The 23695-nt window shown below is 42.4% G+C and overlaps 1 protein-coding gene across 3 annotated transcripts; it reads right to left on the bottom strand.

Moving 5' to 3' along the window:
• Positions 1-5445: 5445 nt before the first annotated feature.
• Positions 5446-23291, bottom strand: maml1 (mastermind-like transcriptional coactivator 1). 3 transcript variants are annotated; one of them, XM_038286657.1, is made up of 6 exons: positions 22949-23291; positions 21377-21862; positions 13139-14440; positions 10819-11037; positions 8502-8613; positions 5446-6761 (listed from the first exon to the last, which is right to left on the bottom strand). In XM_038286657.1, exons 2-6 carry the CDS (start codon positions 21686-21688, stop codon positions 5797-5799), a joined length of 2910 nt encoding a protein of 969 aa, XP_038142585.1. In that variant the 5' UTR covers positions 21689-21862; positions 22949-23291; the 3' UTR covers positions 5446-5796. The 3 variants fall into 3 exon arrangements, with proteins under 3 accessions (XP_038142585.1, XP_038142586.1, XP_038142587.1); XM_038286658.1 differs by having other exon boundaries at positions 21377-21698; XM_038286659.1 differs by having other exon boundaries at positions 21377-21656.
• Between the last annotated feature and the right edge of the window lie 404 nt (positions 23292-23695).

Below are 23695 nucleotides of genomic sequence, written 5' to 3'. Positions count from 1 at the left end.
AACTATAGAGATAGCTCAGGATAACCTGAGCCACCCTAACTATAAGCTTTATCAAAAAGGAAAGTTTTAAGCCTAGCCTTAAAAGTAGACAGGGTGTCTGCCTCACGGACTAAAACTGGTAGTTGGTTCCACAGGAGAGGAGCCTGATAACTAAAAGATCTGCCTCCCATTCTATTTTTAGAAATTCTAGCAACCACTAGTAAACCTGCAGATTGAGAGCGAAGTGCTCTGTTAGGAACATAAGGAACAATCAGATCTCTGATATAAGATGGAGCTTGGCCATTTAAGGCTTTATATGTGAGAAGGAGGATTTTAAATTCAATTCTTGATTTAACAGGAAGCCAATGAAGAGAAGCCAGGATAGGAGAGATAGGATCTCTCTTTTTAATTTTCATCAGAACTCTGGCTGCAGCATTTTGGATCAGCTGAAGGCTTTTGACTACAGTTTGTGGACTTCCTGAAAGTAAAGAATTACAATAGTCCAGCCTTGAAGTAACAAATGCATGGACTAGTTTCTCAGCATCACCCCATTAATCCCATCCAAATGAAGTGACTGGCTAATCAGCTTATTTTTCAGAGACTCTGGTCCAAAGACTATAACTTCTGTTTTATCTGCATTCAGAAGGAGAAAGTTAAGAGTCATCCAGGTTTTTATGTCTTCAAGACATGCCTGTAATTTATGTAATGGGTTAGCTTCATCTGGATTTATAGAGAGATATAGCTGGGTATCATCATCATAACAGTGGAAATTAATCCCATGCTGTCTAATAACTTTACCGATTGGGAGCATGTATATAGTAAAGAGAATTGGTCCTAGAACTGATCCCTGTGGTACTCTACAGGACACCTTAGAGCATGAGGAAGATTTATCATTAAAGTAAACAAACTGAAATCGATCAGATAGATAAGATTTAAACCAGTCTAGAGCTGCTCCTTCAATTCCTACAAAACATTCAAGTCTTTCTAAAAGAATATTATGATCAACTGTATCAAATGCAGCACTGAGATCTAACAGGTCAAGCACAGATACAAGTCCATTATCTGAGACCATGAGAATATAATTAGAAACTTTCACCAGAGTTGTTTCAGTGCTATGATGAGCTCTAAAGCCAGACTGAAACTCTTCAAAAAGTTCATTATGGTTTAAGTGTACTTTCTCAAGAATTTTAGATAAGAAAGTGAGATTGGATATAGGTCTCTAATTGACCAAGTCATCAGGGTCAAGAGACGGTTTCTTAAGCAAAGGTTTAATTACAGTATCAGTAGAGAAGCTGCAGAGACGTGTGTTAAACTACGTCTCTGCTTCCTGGACCAAAGCATTATGGCTAACATGGAAAACCCTTTGTGGAGGAAGACATCCTGTACAGACCATACGAACAGTAAAGCATGGCTGTGGTGGCATCACGCTGTAGGGATGCTCTTCTTCAGCAGGAACAAGGAAGCTAATCAGAGTTGGTTGGATGGATGAATTATCCAGGGCCTGATAGAGAGAAGCTTCAAGGAAATCCTCACCCTTGTGGGCTGAGTAATATTCAGACCATCTTCCTGATGGAAATAAAGATTTTTTGCAATATGTTGTTTTAGGGATGCTTCACATCCTCTGATAGAGGTGGGGACTTGCCTCCTAACTGGCAGGAGCCATCCACCTTCTACCAGCTGCTGAAACCTTCAGCGAGACAGAAATAAGATTTTTCCGGGGGGAAAAAAAAGTTTGATTTTAGAAGGAAATCCCCATTTGAAAAAATGTTGTCATCCATTTCCCACTAATGAGCCACAACGAATGAAACCTACTCTTTCAGACCCAGCTGTTAATCTCTAAGGTGTTCCTCAGGGATGTTGATGTATGTAGATATCAGGGGTTCCCAAACATTTCAGCTGGTGATCCAATAAATACAAATGCAATAAGAAACACCCTGAAAATACATATAATTAGATTACATTTACAGGTGTTCTGGAAAGTTTACATACCTTCCCATTAAAGAAAATAAATTCTGACTACTAATGCAAATAATACAAAACATTAAAACAGTGAAAACATTTTTAGTAAATTATGATTTAGTAAAATGTTTGTGTTTATGAAAATAATTCTAAAAAAAAAAACAGACTGTCCCTGACAAATTAGGAAACATTGATCATGAACAGTGAACCTGTAAACAGGTGCAAAATCTGACTGATCATTTCCTGAACATTACAAAAAACACCTGATTTCAGTGTTTGCCTCAAAAATCAAAAACATTTTATTTCATTCATCCATTCATCCCTCACATTCAAAATTAATGTCATGATTTTAATTACTTTTGTGATTTTCAATCAATTTTATTGGCAGCTGATTGACAGAAAGGTATGTATGCTTTCAAGCACAACTGTATTTATAAAGTGCTAATTTTTAAATAAATGTGTTTGTAATTGAGATCTAATCCTTTTATTTTAAATGCTTTAGTGCTACGTTCTCGAGTCAAAGGACCCCGAAACTGATGGTGAGATGGAGCGGGGACCCCCTAATTTATATTGTATGCAATAGTGTTATATCGAACTGGTCCTATAGTCACTCTATTACAGATGGAGTAATGTACTGAAAGTAATGTCTCCCTGGGATTATTAAAATATTTCTGATTCTGATTCCTGGTTGATGGGACAGGTGTTGTGGATGAGACGGTGTCCAGCTTAAAAGAGTTCCTGTGTGTCGCTGAATGTGTGCATTGATGACTGAAAGACATCTTCTGCCTCCATTTATCTGTTTACTACAATGTGTTGAATTCATGCCAATATGTATTTAAAGAAATTTCAATAAGTGGAAAAAATTACAGGGAGGAATATAAAAAAAAAATGGTTAAAAACTTTTGCAACCCCCTGTTGATGACCTCAGCTTTAGTGAATGGGACATTTTAATCTATATGATGCATAAAAGATACATCTACCCATTTCAAGGTGGATTTAATGACAGTAAAATGTATGCATTTATTCTGCATGTTTGCCCTACATTCATCAGGGGTCCCATCACAACTATTGTGAAAACCATTTTGGGAAACCCTGCCCTAAACCTTCCTCAGGGTTTTCATTGACACCACTCTTAAGCACAATACAGGAGCGGTTCAGGGAAGCGTCTCAACCAGGCACAACCACTAAAATCCAAATCTTACATCAACACCTTACAGGTAAAATGATCAGGATCCAGAACCCCGAAACGATTTCTTCCAGGAGTCCATCATACAAGCAGATGACATGTTGGACACCACATGTTCTGAACCTACTAACACAAGGCACAGACCTGAGGAAGGAAATGCACCCTGTAAACACACCAAACATAGAACCACATTCATCCCTCCTTTCAGCCTCACTGAAGAACAAAGACTTGAAATATAGGAGGGCCCTGAGGGCCTGCTGATAAATAATTTTGAATAAGAATGGTTATGACCCCGTAGAACGTGTGGGATGATGACTGAATGATGAGGTTTTATGATACTTTTACTGTTTATTGGACCTTTTTTTATGGTTTTATTCTCTTGATTGTTTGGGTTGTTGGAGCAGCTTTCACCTGCAGAATCGCTCTTAACGGAGAAAAGAATCTGTTAGTGCTTCTGAAAACCCAAACCGATCCTACAGACCAAGAATTTATTATAGACCGATTGGATCCAATTTTCAATTAAGTTTTAGGACTCTACTCCACAGGAGGAGGATGCTTCCAGGCAAAAAATAAAACCCCACAAAGAAATCATTTCTAAAGAACTATATTTACACAATAATCTTGTTTTACAGAGAACCATATCAAAAGTATAAAATACTTACAAAATTCAGCTGCAATATATAAAAATAACTTCTATCTTCTCCACATCATTAAGAAAGGTTTACATAACAAAAAATATATTTATAAACATTTATACATAGTCAGTTCACAACAGTTGGGCCTAGAAAAGTCGGCAGACTCTGCAGATGGAGAGTGAAAACTGTCACAAATCAAACGTACAAGTCGTCTGCAGAGACTGGAAACGTGGATGGAGACAGAAACAGTACAGTAGATAATCCAAGGCCACCTTAAAACCAGACGGCTGTCAGGGTCAGAGGTTTGAAAGAGACCAGAATACGCTTTTAAAAGTCTAAGGAAGGATCCCTGGAAGACCAACGCTGCGTTCTTACAGATGTTTCCAATTCTGTTACACTAAATGATCTGTTAGAATCTCCCATCAGAACTTTAAGCTTTAGAATGAACTCATAATAAACTCAATTATTTAACTTCATTTTTTTTTTTTTTTAATCTATACCTGCTTCAGATTTATAACATATTTTGCAAATGGAGAGAAAACAAACCAGTTGACACTGCTCAAACTTTAACAAATTTAACAGAAGGAAAGAAGTTAAATTCCTCCTTTTCTACAGAAAAAAAAAACAAAACAAAAAAAACAATTTTAGTCCCTGAAGCTGAAATCTTAGCTACAACCTCCTGAAGGCTAACATGCAATCTAGCAGACCAGATTTAGGGCTCTAGGTCTCATCCTCAGAAGCGCAGCACTGCAACAGGTTTCTTTTCCTTTAGGTTAATTTCTAACCAGAATATAAATGCAGTTATTGCAGTGGATTTATCAGACTGATCAACAAGCTGCAGCCCAGGGACTAAAAATATTCAGAGGGGAGAAACTAGTTTGCATAAACGGAACCAACTCTTGTTGAAGATGTTAGACTTTGTGTTGTTTCCATAAATTTCCCTACAGTATGAAAATGAACCTTCTACATGGGAGCCAACAGAGGAACCTCATGGAGGCTTCAGGGTGAATGAACTTCAGCTGCTGTCCATTAAAACATCTCGCTCCCCAGGGCGGTGCTGCCAGCCTCCAGGTGGCGCTCCGGGGGCGAGAACAGTGGTTCAGTAGTAGTCTCAGTCTATAAACGCCACACGGTTTGCAGCCTGATGCGATCAGATCAACATCCAGACATGCCAACTCTACAGTTTCAGGAAGGGGAGCAGGAAGTTCTACTGGGATGCCTGGGACTCATCGTTAAGGCATCCCGCCTGCATTAGATCTTTGTTTTGTGGCTTTAGATAAACAAGATTTCTTTGTAATTATGAGATGACTGGACATCCACAAAATATTCAAAACATTTTGAGGCAAATGCTGCGATTTGACTGGGAGTTGATGAAACTTTTAGCCCTGGATGTTTTAACCAATGGATGATATCAGCTAAGGTGGCTGATTTTCATAGAAAATCAGCAGTAAAGCAATAAAGATGGTGGCATCCCTAACTTCACTTCTCAACCTTTTTTTCCCAACCATTCATGATGATTCAGCATGAAATGACAATGATGAAAAATTCTGATTACACAGTAGTGAACAACAGATGAAGTGGTGTCATCCTGCTGAAGATGTTTAACCACTAGAGCTGAAACTCATTTTGGTCCCTTTAACTTAAACCGTTGGTTCTGATCACTAATTCATGATCCAAACCAGCATCTGCCATCACTTCATGCTTTCACTGAATGAATTATGCCAGAAGTTGCATCAACTCATTCAAATGTCTTCTTTCCCCCGGAAGTGACTCTTTGGAGGAAGTAATGCAATAATTAATGCTGTTTTGTCTTTGTGCTGTGATTTGGAGTTACATGATGGGGGTTCTGATCCGATCTGGCCCTACAGGAGGGTTACTTCACTGTTCACCTTCTATCACTCACGACAATAGAATTTTTTTCAGCTATTCCGGGGTCAGCAGTGTGCAGTGAACTCATCTGGCCCATCTAAGTAAAATTGCTGCCCTCTTTCCCATCTGAACCTTGGATCAGATCCTTCTCAGCTGGGGCGCCGTGTCTTACGGGTGGCTGGCGAGCAGCTCGTCCAGGTCGGCCATCCACTCCTGCGTGCTCTGAGCCTTCAGCAGTGAATCGACTAGCTCACTTTCTGCGGCGAAGCTACCTGCCGCTGCGTTGTAACCGAATGACACCTGCTGCTGCTGGCTGGCAGTCCTGCTCACCTGGTAACCTTGGTTACACTGCATTGCCTGGCGGCTGCTTCCCTGTCCGAATGCTGCCAGGTCTGAGAGGACTGCCTGGCTCTGATTGGCCGGCTGCTGCTGACTCTGCTGCTGGCCGAGGCTGTGGGCCGCCGGTGGTGCCCTCTGCTGGGCAGCCATGTTTGTCTGCATCATCTGCTGCGCAGCATTTAGACCAGTCATAGGGCGTCCACTGGAGCCAGGGCCAAAGGAGGCAGAGCCAGCGGCCATCTTGGGGATGCGAGGCTGCTGCATATGGAAGCCGTTGTTGTTGAAGTTGGAGTGCATGCCGGAATTAGCAGAGGGCGGCTGGTTGGTGATCTGCTGCTGCCATGTGCTGCCCTGCCCCCCTTGCATGGTTCCAGCCATCCCGCCCCCCATGCTGCCCTGCATGCTGTTTGGCATGCGGCTGGCAGCCATCTGCTGCTGCTGTTTTAACATGGCGGCGTTGGGCTGCTGCTGCTGCTTCAGGAGCTGCTGCTGCTGCAGCTGCCTGTAGGAGGTGCTCATGGGACCAAGAGGCTGGCGTTGTAGGTTGGCCTGCTGGCTGGGGTGCAGGTTCATGTTGTTGTAGAGAGAGTCCACACTGGCTCCGCCCCCTCCACCTCCACAGGATGGCAGACTGATGTCAGCCTGACTCACGGCAGTGGCTGAGGCTACACCACCACCCGGCCCCCCTCCCTGGGCCATTGTCATTCCCATCATGCCTTGGTTCTGGAGGAACATGCGGGATCCTGGGGCGGGGCCTCCCATGGAGCCGATGTTGCTCATTGACTGAGAAGAAGCTGAGAAGAAAAAATAAAAAAAATCTTTCAATTAGAGACAAAACACAAACATTTTTAAACTATTTGAGCAGCCTAATGGTGCGTTAAGACCGGGCGCAGTGGCTGCGGTGATTTCCTAGAGCCCCGCAGGGAGTTCACCACTCAGCACATCAGATGCATTGTGTTTACACCTTAGACCGCACCCTCATATTGGAGGAGCTTCAGCTGCGTGAAGCTGAAACCCCACCGATGTGAAAAATGTTCAGCAAACAGACTGAATGGTTATTGCTGTAGTGTATGTTTTTTACATTTTAATTGGTCATTTGTAAAAATCATGTAAGCTACTGTTGTTTCAGAGATTTTAAAGATAGAACCAGAGGTCAACTATCCATCTATAAAGCTCAGAATTTTATATAAATTATCTACTTTTTCAGGGCTACTTTATTTAGGCTGATTTGGTTTTCAAGATAGAATAAACGTAAATTACGGCTGATGGCGTGACCTTCCCAGCAGACATTAGTGCTGCGCTCGTTCCTGATATAAAGTTATTGCATAATATCACGCCATTCCTGTGCTTGTGTTGAATATAACAGCGAGCATGTTTGCCTTATTTAGTGTCTTGAATGACTGTTTAATATTTAGTAATTCAACCAGCCTCCCAGACCCTTGGCCCCTGACAAACCCATAGCATTTCCTGTCAAGGTCCAGCTGTTAGCATTTCACAATAAAAGCGCTGGGGTCCACTCTGGTTCATCCAGAGCCATCTGCATGATGGTTGGATTCAGCGGTACCTCCTTGCAAATCTGTGCTGGAAGGGAGGACGATCAACATTGCTTCTTGGACTAAATACTAAATACATTTTGTTATTATTCTAATCTTATTTCTACCATTTCTTTTTCTTTTTTACATTATTTATCTCTGTATTCCATTTTAAGTGAAAAAAGCTTCACTTACAACCAGCACCTGATTGGCCACTGCTCCTCTCTCCCTCTCTCCATGTGCTGCTGCTGTTTGCCAACACCTCAGCTCCATCTAGTAGCACGAGGTGAGAGCGAAGCAGTGAACACTGAACGATTCCCCGTGTTGTTTCTGAAGGAACAAACTAAGCTCTGGCTCTATGGGGGACTATAGTCTGGGTCAGAACCAATATCTTAATGCCTTGCTTATAAGCTACTATGTGACCAGTTACGCTGAGCAATGTCTCAGCAGCTGCTTTCATTTCCCAGTCAAATGAGTGGTGCGCATCATTGGATCTGAACAGGAACCAGATTCTGATGGAGGCAGCTGACTGGGACAGAACCTGGCTTTGGAACAGTTAGATGCTGAGCTTTTTCAATTTGAATATGACCTTCAGAGTGAAACAAATGCTAACACTTAGAGTTTTTTAATATATTAAGCAAATATAAAAGCACACCTACTGAGCTGAAGTCCTGCTGGATCTTTTGAATTCTGAAACTGTTCTGATCACAACAATCAGAGCTACACTGGCCCAATCTCTGAAATCTGAATCGAACCAGAACCCAAATATTACATGAAAGCAGCAGAAAGAACCTGATCGCTGTTTCTCTGATATCACCGCCAGCTCTGGGGGCTTTGTTAAAAACATAAGCTTTCAGAACAAGATGAAAGCCATCAGGGTTTACAGGGGTTTAACTTCAGGTGTCGTTTAATTATCCAAATGGAACCGGACCGTAACCTCTAACCTGCAGGTAGGAAACCAAGGACAGCACCAATTGCCCATACTTATGTGAATAATCTCACCTGTAAACTGTCCAACTGACTGTTGAGGGAAAGGGTTCTGACTTGCTGGTCCCGTCTGGTCCTGGTACTGTGGGGGAGGTCGGGTCAGATGTCTCTGCAACTGCTGCTTTTCCTGAAAAACAAGGAAAACAACTTAAATCCTCAATCAGTGTTGGAATTTCAAACTCAGTGAAGATTATACATCACAGAAAGAGAAATAAAGTCCTGTTTTTGGCCCAGTTTGGACCAAGCTTCGGCTTTTAGACCTTAGTTTCACTCTGATCAAACTCAAGGTCTAAGTGTTCAGATGACAAACTGCTGATCTAGCTCTCGCTTCTGTTTTCATTTGAAAAGCCTGGACTCTGATTCTTGATCTGCATCAAAGAACCAACAGCTCCATCTGCTGTCTGGGATGAGAAGTTTTAAAACAGATAAAAATGGGTCAGGGGTAAAGAAGGTGGGAGAAAATGTTGTACTATTATATTTAAAAGCACTAATCTAGTGCACTTTGAAGAAAAATCAGGATTCAAGTTACAGGATGGTATAGCATTTATACATCAAGGGTAAAGTTAGTTTTAAATTCTTGTAAGACAGTATTTGAGCCTCTGTGTAAACTTTAATGTAAAAATATAAAAGACAAGAGGAAAGCGAGAAAATATACATCTTACTTGACTAAATAGAAATAGAGGATTTTTGACCAAACTAATCAATGAAATTCGATGAGCCTGTTTATCAGGATCTGTATCCAACACTACCTTAAAACGATTAAACATTTAATCTGAATATAGTATAGAAAACCCAACAGCAAAGACAGCCTTTTATCAAGCTAGCTTTTGGAAGCTACAAGAAAAAAAATATATATCTGAAAATTAGACATACCTTAACTCCTTAGTTTATTTCTTATATTGCCAACTGTACTCTGAAGTTGGTGGAACAAAAAACATGTAGCTTGATAAAAACAGCAGCAATGTTCCTTTATTCTCAGTAGACTACTTAGGGTTCCTACAGCATAAGGCAAGTTAAATTCAAGACTTTTTAATGCCACTTGAAATAAAAATTTAAGACCAAATTCACAAGAAACAAAAGAAAAACCTGCTTGCTACAACTTAACCCAAAGGTTTATTTTTAACATAAACCACTGTACTAATCTTTCAAATTTTGAAAAACTTCCCATACAGGAAGAAAGCTAAAAACACATAAATGACAGATATATTTTAACAATTATTTAACTGAATTCACAAACTTTGTTTTAGCAGTGAACAAAACAAATCAGTTTTAAAACCACAACATAACCAGTGCTAAGTCTTTTTTGCAGCCATTTTTCTTTGTATCGTTTTCTTAGTATGTTTGATTTGGTGATAAGTGGAGGCGTTGCAGAGACGAGGGGGGAACAAAACCCAGAAATACCGGCTGTTTCTTGCTTCTTTCACAAAATCCACTGAGCCTCATGTATGTTTCCTGGTTTTAGCCATGGAGAAAACTCTTGGCTGGAGCCAATTTTGGTTACATTTACACTTGCTCATATTTTCCAGGAAAAAAGTTAATGGCACATCTCCCAAATGTCCCGGCCGCAACAACGCTTTATTGGTTCCGCTATCGGGACGGAACCAATAATGGCGAGCCGTTATTTTTTTTAAATAAAAACTAATTGTCAATTTTAAAGTTTTATTCAGATTACAAAAAATAAATCGTAATAAAAATTATCCTATTTATGATGTTTTAAAAATTAAGACCTACAAAAGACTGATCTAAGACATTTTAATACCAATTAAGGCCTTAGTTTTAATTTGAAGAATTCAATGCCTTTTAAGACTTCTTAAGGACCCGTGGGAACCCTGCTACTACTGATTATGATTAGTGGTACACAGGACCAAGCCTGCTTCCTTTCATCCCTGTACATAATGTGGCTGGCCAGTTTAGTCACTAATAGCCTCTGAAGCATCTGCCTGAGTCCAAACATCCACATCACTGAGTCCTCACTGTTGTCATGCTAAGGTTTCAATGCTGTAGCTCTAATAGGGGAATGTCTTATTGAAAGCAGGGCTCCAATCAGGTTTATGCACACATTCACAGCTCACTATCAGAGCTACACTTCACCCAACACTTTGTATTATATACAACTCAGGTCATAAATCATTTCTGGGATATAATCAAATGTAATTAATTTAACCAAAGGTGAGGGGTTTATGTCTGTTTACAGAACTGTTCTCATCTCAATATAAATGTACTGCCCTTTGCTTCAGAATGAGCAGAACCTAAAGATCCAGACCATCCGCCTCAGTGACCACTCCTACTTCAAAGTTCTGGAGAACAGAACCAGAGAGGATCTGAGTCGTACCTGTTCAGCCAGGAGCTGTCTCTGCAGGAATTGCTGCTGCTGCTGTTGTTGTTGTTGTTTCTTCTGCTCCAGAATCTGCTGCTTCATTGCTGCCATCTGAAACGCAGCGTTTCCATGGTTACCTGCCATGGTGTTTGCCCCCTGCGCTGATGCCATGGGGTTGTTGCCAGTGTTAGCGGGGCCCGTGACGTGTGGAGGAGCAGAGAAGTTGTTCTGATCCTGTTTGTGACAAATTAAGCGGATTTTAGATTAAATTCAAGTTACAGTTTATTGAATGTAAAAAGGAAGCATGCAGCGAAGGCAGAGGGACAGTGTGTGTGGTTCAGTCTGGATATTTGTCTCCAGTGCAAATGTTGGTTCAGGTGCTGAAAACTTTCCAAACATATCAGCTGGTGTCAGCTGGGATCTTGTTGAAACCAGACTTCATGACCATAGTTGAGAATAGGAACATCGACCAACCAGTAAATCTAGAGCTTTGCCTTATGGCTCAGCTCTCTTTACCACAACAGACCGGTGCAGCGTCTGCATTACAGCAGCAGCTGTAATCTGTCCGTCATTCTCCCCCCACTCATGAACAGAACCCCAAGATACTGGAACTTCTGCACTTGAGAAACAAACTCTTCTTTTCCGATGGCCTCTGACATCAGGAGTGGATCTAATCCCAGCGACTTTGCACCCTGTGGTGAAAGGGCCCAGAGCTTGGTGTAGGTCTGATGGGCACAAGGAAACCAGCAGAACCACAACCTCCACAAAAAGCAGAGACCAAATCTGACGGGAAGCCATAAATGCTGGCAGCTCATGTAGTGACAGAGCTGACAGAAGAGGCAACATATGAAGACCATGATGGCTCTAACTGGGTAAAGGACTGCAGGGCTATGGTTAAGGGGAAGAAAAGTAGCTTTCATGCCATTACAGTAAATGCTGGTCCTGCTTTAGCTTTCTTTCATTACCTGAATGTAGTTCAAGGTGGTTTTCTCCACTTTGGTCCCATTTTAACGAGAATATCTAACCTTTACTAAACAGTGGGAACACTGTGGTACCAGCAGGTAAAGAGACAATCAACAAGTTTTACTAATAGAGACAAACCTGTTCAAAGGTGTTTTAATTTAATAGCTTATAGTGTTTCCAAACATTTACATTTAAATTTTCAGTTTGAAGGGACTAACAAATCTAGGACAGACCCAATCACAGAGAACGATGATGTTCAGGAAAACCTGAGAGGTACTTGGACACGGGGCCCTATTAGATCCACTGCGTTTAGAGTGTTCAAGGTGTGGCTTATTAGTTTTAACACATCAGCAGGTCCTGCTTGTATCAACTGTTTGACCTGAAGGTGGTGCTACAGGATGGTTTGGACAATAACTGGACTTTAAATCCCATTCTAGCCTCAGCGGACATGTTCAGCTCCTAGCACGCTGCCGACTCCCTCCTCTGACCCGGGACAATATGGGACGTTTGAGGACACACGCTGTAAAGTGTGGACTGTAGCAGGAACACCAAGTCCCGACTGCTGCGAGGAAAAACACAAACTTCAACAGCAGCGGCTAAATTTAAATACAGAGCAATGAAAGGCTGCTTTGTCATGACGGGCCTCCTCCCCCTCACCAGGCCTTAGCAACCAGCTGCTGACCCACATACAGGCCTCCAGGATGTCAGGCGAGGGACCCGGTGGTTCTGAATGAAAAGCCTTCGCTCCGACTAGCTGTTACTACAGCCACGGGCCAATAGGTTCTCTTCATGTGAAGGGATTGAGATCCGGTTCTGAGCAGGCGAGGGTCCTTCACCCTCCCCCACCTGTTACTGCACCCTTATGGTCAGCTGGCTGATAGAAGGCTGCTTATGTCACCTCATAGGGAAGAATTTCTAGACCTAAAAATAACACCACCGTTGCTCTGGTTGCTGCTGTTGCATTGCAGTAAGAAGGTATTTGGTTTGAGTCCCAGAGTTGAACTGTATTGTTTTTGCATGAATGGGTTGTCTCTGGGTAACCCTACTTTCTCCTGGTCAAAAACATGTCTATTGGTGTCTGAGTGCCAGGCTGTGTTTCATTTGTGTTGCTTGTGTGTTCAGTATGCATTTGCTAATGCTAACAGCAATGTAATTATTTTGGAGGCTAATTAATTACCTACTATAAGCTGGGTGTTGCTAGATTCCTTTAATGGTATGAAGCAAATGTTTCTCTAACACTGAGGCAGGGACCAGTAAATTGAAGATGAGCTTCAGCCACTGGTCTCCTCCTGGGTTTGGTGTTTAAGTAATAGAGGAATCAATCCAACCAGTTTTTTTTTATTAATCAGACTAATGGAGCGGTGTTGTTTACCTGAGGGTGGGGGATATGCTGCCTGAAGTTCATGTTGCTCTTCTGCTGTCGGAGCAGATTCAGCAGGGCCTGCTTGTCCTGGATCTGGTTGTTGGGGGCCCGTGGAGGCCCCGGGCCTGCCTCAAAGTGTGACAGAGGTAAGGTGTTCTTGTAGTTCAGATGCTGTGCAGGGGTCTGAGCACCTTGTGCAGGCGGGTGGCTTAAAGGGGTCCCTGAAGACAGGTGATTCATGATGTTGGGGGACCCAGTGGGCCCCGGCATGTAGCTGCCAGCCCCTGCCTTTGGTGAACCTTTGTTGGGCTGAGCAGGCATCAGTAGCTGCTTTTGACTGCTTAGGTTAAAGTCTGAGGGGTACAGGGTGGGGCTGGTGGGCTTGTCCATACCAAAGGAGCTCTGAGAACCGTTGGCCATCTGAGTCCAGGGTGGGGGGTGACTGTGTGGCCCCTGGTTGGAAAACTTGGCCCCTGGCTGTGGCTGTTTGTGCTGCATCTTGCCCTGGATGTGTTGGGCTCTCTGCTGCTGGGCAGCCAGCTGCTGGAGCTGCTGAGCAGGGGACAAGTCTTTGGATACTGGGGGTCCAGGAGGGAGGAGATGGTTGGGAGGGGGCTGGAGCTGCCTGGGGGGAGGAGCTGGCTGCGACTGGGGGAGAACAGGAGAGGAAGCAGAGGAGGCAGCAACAGGGGAGCTGGTGGGGTGGGGAGGCGGTCCCGAGGAGGTGGACCTGACATGGGGGGAGCCGGTACGAGAGTCCTGCTCAAAGACCGCCGAGGCCGGGGAAAACTCTGCCTTAACCGGACGCAGACTCTGGGATGACTGCCCCCCACCTCCCCCTGCTGCTGCTCCGGCCCCCACAGCTCCGCCACCTGCTGGAGTCGGAGCCAGCTCCAGAGGATCTCTCCTGTCCTCAAAGCCGTAGTTCAGGATATCCTGGATGTCCTCGATGGGTACAGAGCAGTTCAGGTCCTCTATCAGCTCCTTCCACTCTTGCTCGTTCAGGTTCAGGTCTAGGAACAGGCCGTTGTTACCGGCTACCGACGGAGGCACGATGGGCAGGATGTCCTCCGGCTCCTGCTTCATCTCTTTCTGACGGAAGTCTGATTCCCCACTGACATCCACCGTCTCCCCTGCAGGGCGGTGTGTCCCGTTGGAGATCCGATCACCGTGACCCAGTTTTGGGTCCATAGTGGAGCCATTGGCAGGTCCGTTATCTGGACATGCCTTCTTACTGGAAGAGAGGCCATCTGGTAACCCGTTGCTCAGAGGAGAGCCACCACTCTCAATCTTTCTCTTCACCGCATCAAGCTGCAAACAACAAACAGGAGGGTGAATAAAAGTAATAGACCCATCTGAACTTTAAACCCCCCAGTGCTAAACAAGCATAACCTGATCAAAACCACTGAGAGGTAGAGAGACGTATCAAATGTTCTTTCTTCAAGGTTTCCAGCCCAAATAAAAAATTTTAAGGGAAAATTGCATTTTTTTCATCCAGTGCACAGCAGCAGGAAGGAAAGGGAAGCATTTAACAGGAACTGGACTAAACTGTCTCTTCTGGAAACAAAGAACACTGAAAAACTTTACACTAATGTGGAAACTAACAACCCCTGTCTCTGCTTGTTTGTGACAACAACAGAAAATTAATTAAGCCAGTTTAAAACTGTAATTTTAAACCCTCTGTGTGTTTTCAGTAACTAGCCAATATAGAGATATGTTAAGGTTTCTGTGTTTAAAGAACTGGACTTCCTGGTCAACCAGCCCCAGCAGCCCCATGTGGAACTGGTCTCTGATGTATAATTGTGAAACTACATGAGGAGTCTTAAACTTTTCAGATGAACCCTTTAGCACATTTCTCTTCTTCACCTTTGCAGACAGAGAAAAACTCTGGGTGTGGGAGGCAGCCGACACACCAGGCAACTGTTCCTGGCTCAAAACGAATCCCTCCAGAATCGGTCACTGACTCATCCTGATCAGTTTCTGTTGCTTTAGATCTCGTGAGCACCGCCTCAATCTGATCTAACTGGTTTCTGTTCTGAGATGTAAGCTAATGCTGGAAGGAGGTTAACATAGAGCCCAGTCTTTTAGGTCCAGCAGAAGTTTACATGAAATTTGCACAGATGAACCCTGAGCTAGGCCTAGGCAATAAACTGGATTTTTACCTTTATTGCCATTCAACCGGCAACCAATTTCCCATGTCGGTAAAAGTAAAATTTAATTCTGCCGTTTTTCATGCGTGCGCTGGTGGCTGGTATTTCCTTCCCCTTTAAAACCCTGAAGCATGTGTGTAAATTCTTGTCTCCACCAATCCAGTCACAAGCGTAAACAAAGAATAGCGGATGAGTCCAGTGAAGAAGCGTCTAACACAGCAAAATTACATCAAATAATCCTGTGGAGCCGAGCGAGAGCAGAGGTGAAGCTGAGCATGCAGAGAAGAAGTTAAGAGCGCGTTGTTAGTGTTCAGCATGTGGCAGACCAGTTTTAAGTGAGGGTGAGCGAATTTAAACGATGCAAATTTTAATCACTGCACGCTCAGATCGGTGGCACCAAAATGACACCACAGATGTTGAGCAAAACAACACAAAAAGCAAAGTTTGCCCGAAAACTGTCTGGAACTAACTGAACCCAACTGTCTTTGTCCAGTCGGTCAGCAGGACATGAAGGTGTGTGCTGAAGGTAAACTATTAATTTTGATCCAATAAGATGGGTTTCTATATTCAACTGCTGCTGCTCAACCAGAACATCTATGAGGCAGTCAGCTGGTGGGCGTGGGCAGGGCCGCGTCTCTGTGTGTACCAGTAAACAGTAAGCTGTGAGAAGAAAGTGACCCACTGAACTTCTCATCTGACTTCTCCTCACATCCTGTGCAGCAGAGGAACGGGGCTGCGAGCATCTGAGTCAGAACAGCTTCTCCTGTAGAACCTCTCCTGGTAGAGCTAAATGCTGATGCTAACGCAGCTTTGAAGCAGACCATCCTGGAAAACAGTTTCCAAGGTGGGTCTGCGATCCGGTTCTGCGCTCCGACCCGCAGGCAGCCAGACAGGCCTTCACAATGACTCATCCTGGATTTTCTGGCTCTCGCTCAGCCACAAAAATTCAAAGCATCTGCAGTGTTTGTCCACTGATATTTTTCTCCTGGAAGAATTTCAAACACGTAGAGGGCAGTTTTCTTTGTTCAGACTACTTTGTGTTGCTTGTGTCAGCAGGCTGATTTTCAGCGCATCAGCCGAGGACCAGAGGAGACAATTAAAAGCTTCAACAGCTGTGACTGCTTTCTTCTGTTGAGATGTTATGGTTTTTAATATAGAAAATGTATGAAATGAAAAACCACCAGTGATGGTTTTAGTTTTATAACTGATATGTCAGCCTAAAGGGTCCTGATGTCACATCCAACCAGGTGACAAACGCTGAGCAAGAGTTTCCATTTCATCCTAGCTGCGTCTTCATTTGTTTAAAACAAGTTTTTCTGGTTAAACAAAGTCTTTGAGAAGGATAAGTGTGTTCTAGGTGATGGGAATATCACAAGTCCACATCACAACTATTACAAATGCATGAAAACAGTTTGCTTTACCTGCTAATGATCTAACTATCTAGTCACAAGCACTTGATAATCTGCTTTACTTTCTCCGGGGTCAGTGAATGCATCACAACTCAAAGAGCAGTTACCAAGAGGCCTTCAGTGTGGAAGATGTAGCAGTAAGGAGGTGTAGGTGATGGACTGATAGGAGGCAGTGTTTTCCTGAAGGGTTTGGTCATCATTTAAGAGAAACTGAGACAAGGATCTGATGTTTATCATTATGGGAGCAGAAATGACTGCAGACAACGGTTTCCTTTTATTCTTAATTCCAACCTATCAGAAATCATCTTCCCTTTTATTCAGATGAATGATAGATTTTTTTTCTGACAGTTGGGACTGAAAGATTAAAAAGCATCACTTCCGTCACCACCTCCACTTTGCTTTCTTTTAACAGTTGGACATGCTAAGGTGCATGTTTAGTTTGGGCGTGGCTCCAAGCTACAGGTGGGCCCAGGTGACTCCCTCTGCTCATCAGAAGCTGGAAGAGGAAATGCTCTGTTGGTCATTTGTAACCAGATCAACCTGTAGTCCCCCTGGGGGGGTACAGGGAGCTGCCATGCTGGTTTATTCTCCTTAAGCATATCATCACATTTCTTTATTTTAGGTTATTTATAAACTTCTGACATATTAAAAACTTTATAAAGAGATAATTAAATAAAGCTGGACTGTAAACTATAACAAAATTAATCAAAGCAATTGAAGTAAGAGGGGAATAACACTGAAGTTAAGCTATAACAAAAATTAAATACAACTTTCCCTTTTCCAAATAAATACTGATGGTATTTGGTTTATTGTCCTGCAAATATTCATCTCTAGAGTAAGGCTAGAGTATTTACTGTGCAGAAACATTTATGTCAGATCATTTTGAGCAAAGACATCTCAATGTACAGCGACGACCTTATAGAGGCGAACTATCCCTTCCTGATGCATCAGAATGAAGACCCAAAGCAGTCTGCAGCGTAGTCGTCTCCAGTCATTAATCTAAAAGATTGACAATCATGGATGCCGTTTCTCTTTTTCTCCCCACCTTTCAGACCCTCAAACACTTGTGTTCAAAACTGGGAAATGGATGAAAGCAGTCGACCATTCAGATCAACAGAAAACTCTCCAAACATCAGCAGGTGTGAGAACCAGAGATGGTTTGAAGGGTTCATTGTTCAGAGACCTCCAGGTCGGTCCTGCAGATGTTGGACATGTGTCTGCTTCAACACACTGGAGTCAGATAATCAGATTTCTAAAAGGTGCGGGACACTGGACCAAACGGATTAGAGCTGAAGTTTAAACATGTCTGTCTTGCCGTATCTGCCCGCCAACAGATCCAGAGCTCCTTTATAATTTAGATATAGAGAAATCCATCTAAACGGAAGAATAATGCCTCTAAAATCTAAATGAAACATATCCACAGAAAGCTAAAATGGATCCCTGATTTACTCTGGAAAAGTTTCAGGGTGATTAACATCAGTTTAAAAGCTAATGAAAAATAATAATTTGCTTTTGTATATTTTTTTGGGACCCTTTTCACTTGGGTATCATTTTAAATACTAACAAAGTTACAGTAAAATATGTAGTTTTATTAAATGGAGTTGGAATTTAGAATTTCGTTAAATTTCATTCAAAAAAGTGCAACCGCAAAATACTTTTATTTGATTAAGTGGCCATAAATAAAACAATTCAAAAACCACCACTCTGTTGTTTTTATATTGTCTATAAATAAAAGCATAGCCTTTCTTCCAGGGCTTGGGCAGCACCAAACAATATTTTCATCTTTGGAAGTTTGTGTTGATATATAACCATCAGCGCACTCATAGTTGCAGTAACATGGGTGGTTTCGATTGAGCCTGAGACATGGACATCCAGCGAATCTGGATTTACTGCGCTTGCGTTCATGGATATTCTCCAGTTTCACAGAGCGACATTTTAATTGTGTCTGTCCTCTTGAGTATTTGCAGCACAGAGAGCAGCACATCAGCTTAGCATCATCATCATAAATAAGCCAGTCTGTTGCGAAACAGTCAATAAACTTTCTGTGGGAGCTTGGAGGCTGTAGACCTCACTCCCCCCTACCCATCATTGTTGTCTTTTAGAAGGCTTGGTTGCTCCAACTATATTCCTCCACAGTTTAATAAGTGGAGGAGCTGTTAAATGACGGGGTGGGGTGTGCTAACTGTACGCCTGTCTATTGGCGTGTGAGGGAAAGTGGCAGAGGTGAGACTTACCAGAAAGGAAGTGACTGAGACGCTGCTGTGGTCCAAACATTTACTCACCTTGTGGCGAATGGGGCTTTGGCATTACCTCTCCAAATGAAAAATTTAGTCACATTTTATGAGTAGGAACCATAAATGCAGACTGTCGTCTCTGGATGAATGAAATGCTACTACAGGGCAGTCAAAACATTTGTCGGCTAAACAAGCAGCCACAGCTGCAACAAATGTTAAACGAGCTAATAAAAATGAAACGATGACAGAAACTCCACACTCTCCTCAAGCCACCTCATACAATTTAGAAATCTGTATTAATCAACAGCAAACACCCAGAGGTTCCTAACGTGGTCCTTAGACCAGTCAAAGGGATGCCAATGATTCAGATCATGGGCAGGTCTGTAGCTGGAATATCTACCGAGCCACAGCCAGCCACAACAAAGACTGAAGGTCAGCAGAGAGGCACAGCATATTTGACTCCTTCCTTGGATTTCCCTGCTATGAGAAGCTGTCTGTAGCATAACTCCTGACACTGCACAAGTCTTTTTGCTCATGTCTCACCTACAGCTTCAACTAACAATTATTTTGCAAATCGATTAATCGGTCCATTAATTTTTCAGTTAATCGATTAATAATCTGACCCCTTGTCTTCATCTCACTTTATAAGATCCTATGGACCCAAACAGGGTTAAGAAATACAGCGGAAATGAGATAAAATCTTCAGAGAAATGACACAATGTTTGCAGCAAGAAGCTGCACTTCTTGGGTTTTGTTGTAAAGAGGGTGAGCTCTTCTGCCATCATCTGCTGCATTGGAGCAAATGACTTGTGAGAGAGAGAGAAAAAAAAAAGGAGGTTAAGAGGTTAAAAAAAGAGCTTAACAGGCTAATAAAGAAGTTCAGCTCTGTTCTAGGAAGTTCTCTAGAACCTCTGGAGATAATTTCACAAGGAGGAAGAATTCATAAAATGAAGAACAGTTTGAATAAACGTGAGCATCCTGTTCAGAAGATTGTTAAATAACCGTCTTCAGTCAAAGACTTCTTAAGATCAGGTGCAGGTCAGATCACTACAGAATAATCTGTCTACAGCTATCAACAACTAGTTGGAAAAAAATAAATAAATAAATACTACATGAGATACGACACTATTACCATTTGGGATCAATAAAGTATTTTCAAACCTAACGTAACTTCCATAGAGTGGGTGTGATATGAGGAAGCAGCGCTCCAAAAGACACAAAACAAGCTGTATAGAACAGTCTAAAGCAATAGCAGGACCAGATGGGTCCTGACCCGTTTATGAGTTCACATGTGGATGAAGGTTTATATCATGAAAACATTAGGTCTGAAACAACCACAGTATGTCATGTTGAAAGGGCAGACGGCTTATTTCTGTCAGATGCTACAGCAACTGCCTGATAACACCTCTCCTCTGGTGATGAAACACTCCTAGTTTTGTCAGGGTTACCATGACCTAATGCCTTATTCTGTTACTCAGAGGTGGACTGGCCATTGAGATTTTATTATAATAAACCATCTATACCATTTGTGCTTTTTACTTGTTGAGTGGGTGTCCTGTTTAGCTTAGAGTAGTAGAAACAGTCCAGGAAAGGAGTAGATGTGGAGTGCATAAAAAAAAAAAGAAAGCTTCCTTCAAAGTGATGCAAGAATAAGGCTGGAGGGCAAGCAGGACATTAAACTAGAGGAGAAAACACCATCATAGTCCATACACCTCAACTAGCTTAAAATGGAAGCTAGTTCCAGTATAAGGAACCCAAAAAGACAAGAAAATAAATAAATCACTTAATGAGGGAACTGATTCAAGCTTTTAAAATGATCATTGTTAATGCTAGTCCTAGAATACGTCTTTTATATAATTTTATTAAACCACAACAAAACCAGATAAAAATCTTAGAAAATATATTTAGTGATATGAATATTTTCCAATGCCTTAGGATGACTTAATGAATTAAGCTGTAAGGAGTGTTCTGAGCACCACATCTATGGTCATTCAGAGCTGCATCACCAAACATGCATCTGGATGAGATTTGCTACACCCCCATAGTGAGATACCACAGGCGAAACGACAGCATTTCAGGAAATATAAGGAAATATAACAAACTAGGGTCAAGCAAAGTAATAAATATTGTAAATGAAGTGATTAGTAACTGTAACCAATTATTTTTCCCTGAACGAGCAGAACATTGAACTGCATTTACACAGAGATAAATGCAAATAAAATGACTCCAGCTTCTCTTCTTGCATAGGTGTAAATAGATTCCTTCCACTTTTAAAATCAGACCCTGAACCATCAGTGGTAAAGAAACTTAAACCCTGGAATCAAAGCCTGTTTGGATCTGGATGATTTCATAAATATCCAATGATCTATTTGCATTCCTCCTCTACAGGATCTGATGTTCACTTATTGTGAACCAGTGTGATGGACGTGATGCTTTCCTGCAGTGGGGACTTACCACTGGCCGGTTGCTGTTCCGGTTCTGCTCCGCCGGCGTCCCTCCGCTCTCCGCGCCGCCTCCCGGCGCTCTCTGGGCGTCCTGGTCTACGCTTGGCTGCGGCTGCCGGTGCTTGCTGGCCCGCTTGGCTTTGTTCTGGAGCAATCGCTGGTGCAGGTTGATGGTTTGCTGCCGGTCCAGCTCCAGCCGCTCGATTGCTGCGCCCTCGTAGCGGGTTTCGCAGGTGTTGTGATGCTGCCGGAACTGCTCGATCCGTCGGCGGAGCCGCTCCATCACCGCGCTGTGTCGCGTTGTAACAAAATCCGCCATCATCAATAAAGACCTGCAGTGAACTCCCGCCTCAGGTTTCGTCCATAAAATGCTGATTATGGCTCTCTGTCACTCTGGGCGTCTATACACCCCCCTGGCCCTTTACAAAGACTCCTGTGCTGGCTCCATGGAGGCGACCTTTGTCTCGCTAACGGCCTTCAGTCACAGCGGCACTCACTGCCGGAGAGGAAAAGTAAGGTTTCTGGGTAAAATACCATTCAGCCTCCTGATTTCAAATTCTAAACATCAGCTCATTTAACTGGCTGAGCTACTGGAGCCACGTTCGGTTTAGCTTATACTAAAACCTGTTGCTGTCTGGATAGATAAAAAAAAAAAAAAAAAACATTTTTAAAACAGTCGCCACCAAAGTAACTCCCGATCAGCTACGAAAACTTAGCACATTCCTGCACTCTAAATCAAAGCCAAACTTTGGAAAAAATCCAACAAGACTTGGTCTGTTTTAAATCCGGGAAGCAGCAGCCTCTTTTTGAACACAAGGTTCTGGATTTGAGCTGGTTTTCCATCCGCTGGGAGCGACATAACTGCTCACCAACTTCCCTCAAACTTTTATTTTGAGACGGGAGTTAGCTTTGGTTAGCGAGTAGGAGCTAGCTACGACACCAAAGTTGGCTTCCGTTTCGCAGTAAAGGGCTATTTCGCTGTTTTTAAAGGACCCTTAAGTAACTTTAATACATTTTAGGTCACAATTCAGAGAGATAAAAGCTAGACCAAATTACTCCACATTCCCTAGAGACGGTTGAAGTCACAAATTAGTTTTTACTTAAGGAAAACTTCAAATTATCTATCACAGAAAGCTTGACAAACCACAAAATTAGCTTTGATCGAAATGTCTTCAGTGTAAAATAATGTAATTGTGCTTTTTCACTTTAGATCCTATGGTTAAAAGGCAACACCACCAACTAATACGATTACCTACTAAAACAACTTTAAATACGCCCCTATAAAGTTATAGAACATAACATACTTAATTTAAAACCAATCTAGAAAAATCTAGTCAAGGTTTGACCCTTATACACACTGTTAACTGTTAAGTAGTCGTAACCAAAAGTAGTAATTTTCCCTTTAAAACTGTAACTTAGCCTCTGCTTTGAGCTACCAACCGGATGCCAACTTCAACATCGTAAGCTAACGCTGAATCAAACTTAAAACTTAAAAAAAAAATCCAGAATTCGTAATATGATAAGTACTAAGACTGTCACTTCCAAAATACTGAAATTTGAGTTTAGGATTCAATACACTTACTGTGAAAATGTAGCAGCCCGTTTTCCCTACAGCATCTGTCCGGTGAACAGCAGCTGATTCTCCGCCTCCCTGTAGCCGTTAGCCGCTGTGTTTTGGGTCGACGGGCCTGAAACATTTAAATAAAGGCTCATACTTTAACTAAGTTTAAATCAACACGGCGGACAATCCTTCTTCTCCGCGGCCAAGCCAACGTCGGGAAGAAAACCGTTCAATGCGAACCAGGACTTAGGTTAACTTCGTCCCTCTTCCCCGCTTCTATTGTTTCCCAGCGAACTAGCAGCTCCGGCCATATTGGAAACTTTCTATTTTATTCCATCAGAAAAGAATGTTCCTGCTGGTCGCCATTGACTGACAGTCACAACAGCCAATAGAAACCGGACATTGTCCCATTCCTAACTGAAAGCTCAAAACAACCAATCAGGCTCGAGTACATTTGAGTGCCACATAATGGAGCCAATCACAGCACATCTGGGTGTGACTTTTACAAGAAATATTTTTTTAAATTGAGAAAATATTACATTTTACTACTGGTGGCTAGCTGAGTAGATGAAAGCATACATCTTAGATGTTAAAACATGAAAGAGTTCAAAAGTATAACAATATTTCTATATATTTTATTTCTGTAGTGTTTTATATGTGGACAAATCTATTCTTTTTTCATTTGTAACACAGTGAATAATGCCCAGATAAAGACACAGGATAAGTCTCATAGTGTGCATAATGTATATTATAGCTGCATTAAATTAA

This window comes from Cyprinodon tularosa, unplaced genomic scaffold, assembly GCF_016077235.1.
Source record: "Cyprinodon tularosa strain WSP-4 unplaced genomic scaffold, ASM1607723v1 ctg229, whole genome shotgun sequence".
In the NCBI taxonomy this organism is placed as follows: Eukaryota; Metazoa; Chordata; class Actinopteri; order Cyprinodontiformes; family Cyprinodontidae; genus Cyprinodon; species Cyprinodon tularosa.
The sequence above is the reverse complement of the archived record's forward strand: the minus strand, read 5'-3'. Positions and strand labels throughout refer to the sequence as shown.

What these genes read in the sequence shown, in the direction of transcription:
- maml1 (XM_038286657.1), bottom strand. Translation starts at nt 21,688, where the DNA reads ATGATGGCGGATTTTGTTACAACGCGACACAGCGCGGTGATGGAGCGG. An exon ending in GGAACAGCAACCGGCCAGTG is followed by an intron (nt 14,441 to 21,376) that starts GTAAGTCCCCAC and finishes TGTTGTTTGCAG; the next exon opens with CTTGATGCGGTGAAGAGAAA. An exon ending in AGCATATCCCCCACCCTCAG is followed by an intron (nt 11,038 to 13,138) that starts GTAAACAACACC and finishes TGTCACAAACAG; the next exon opens with GATCAGAACAACTTCTCTGC.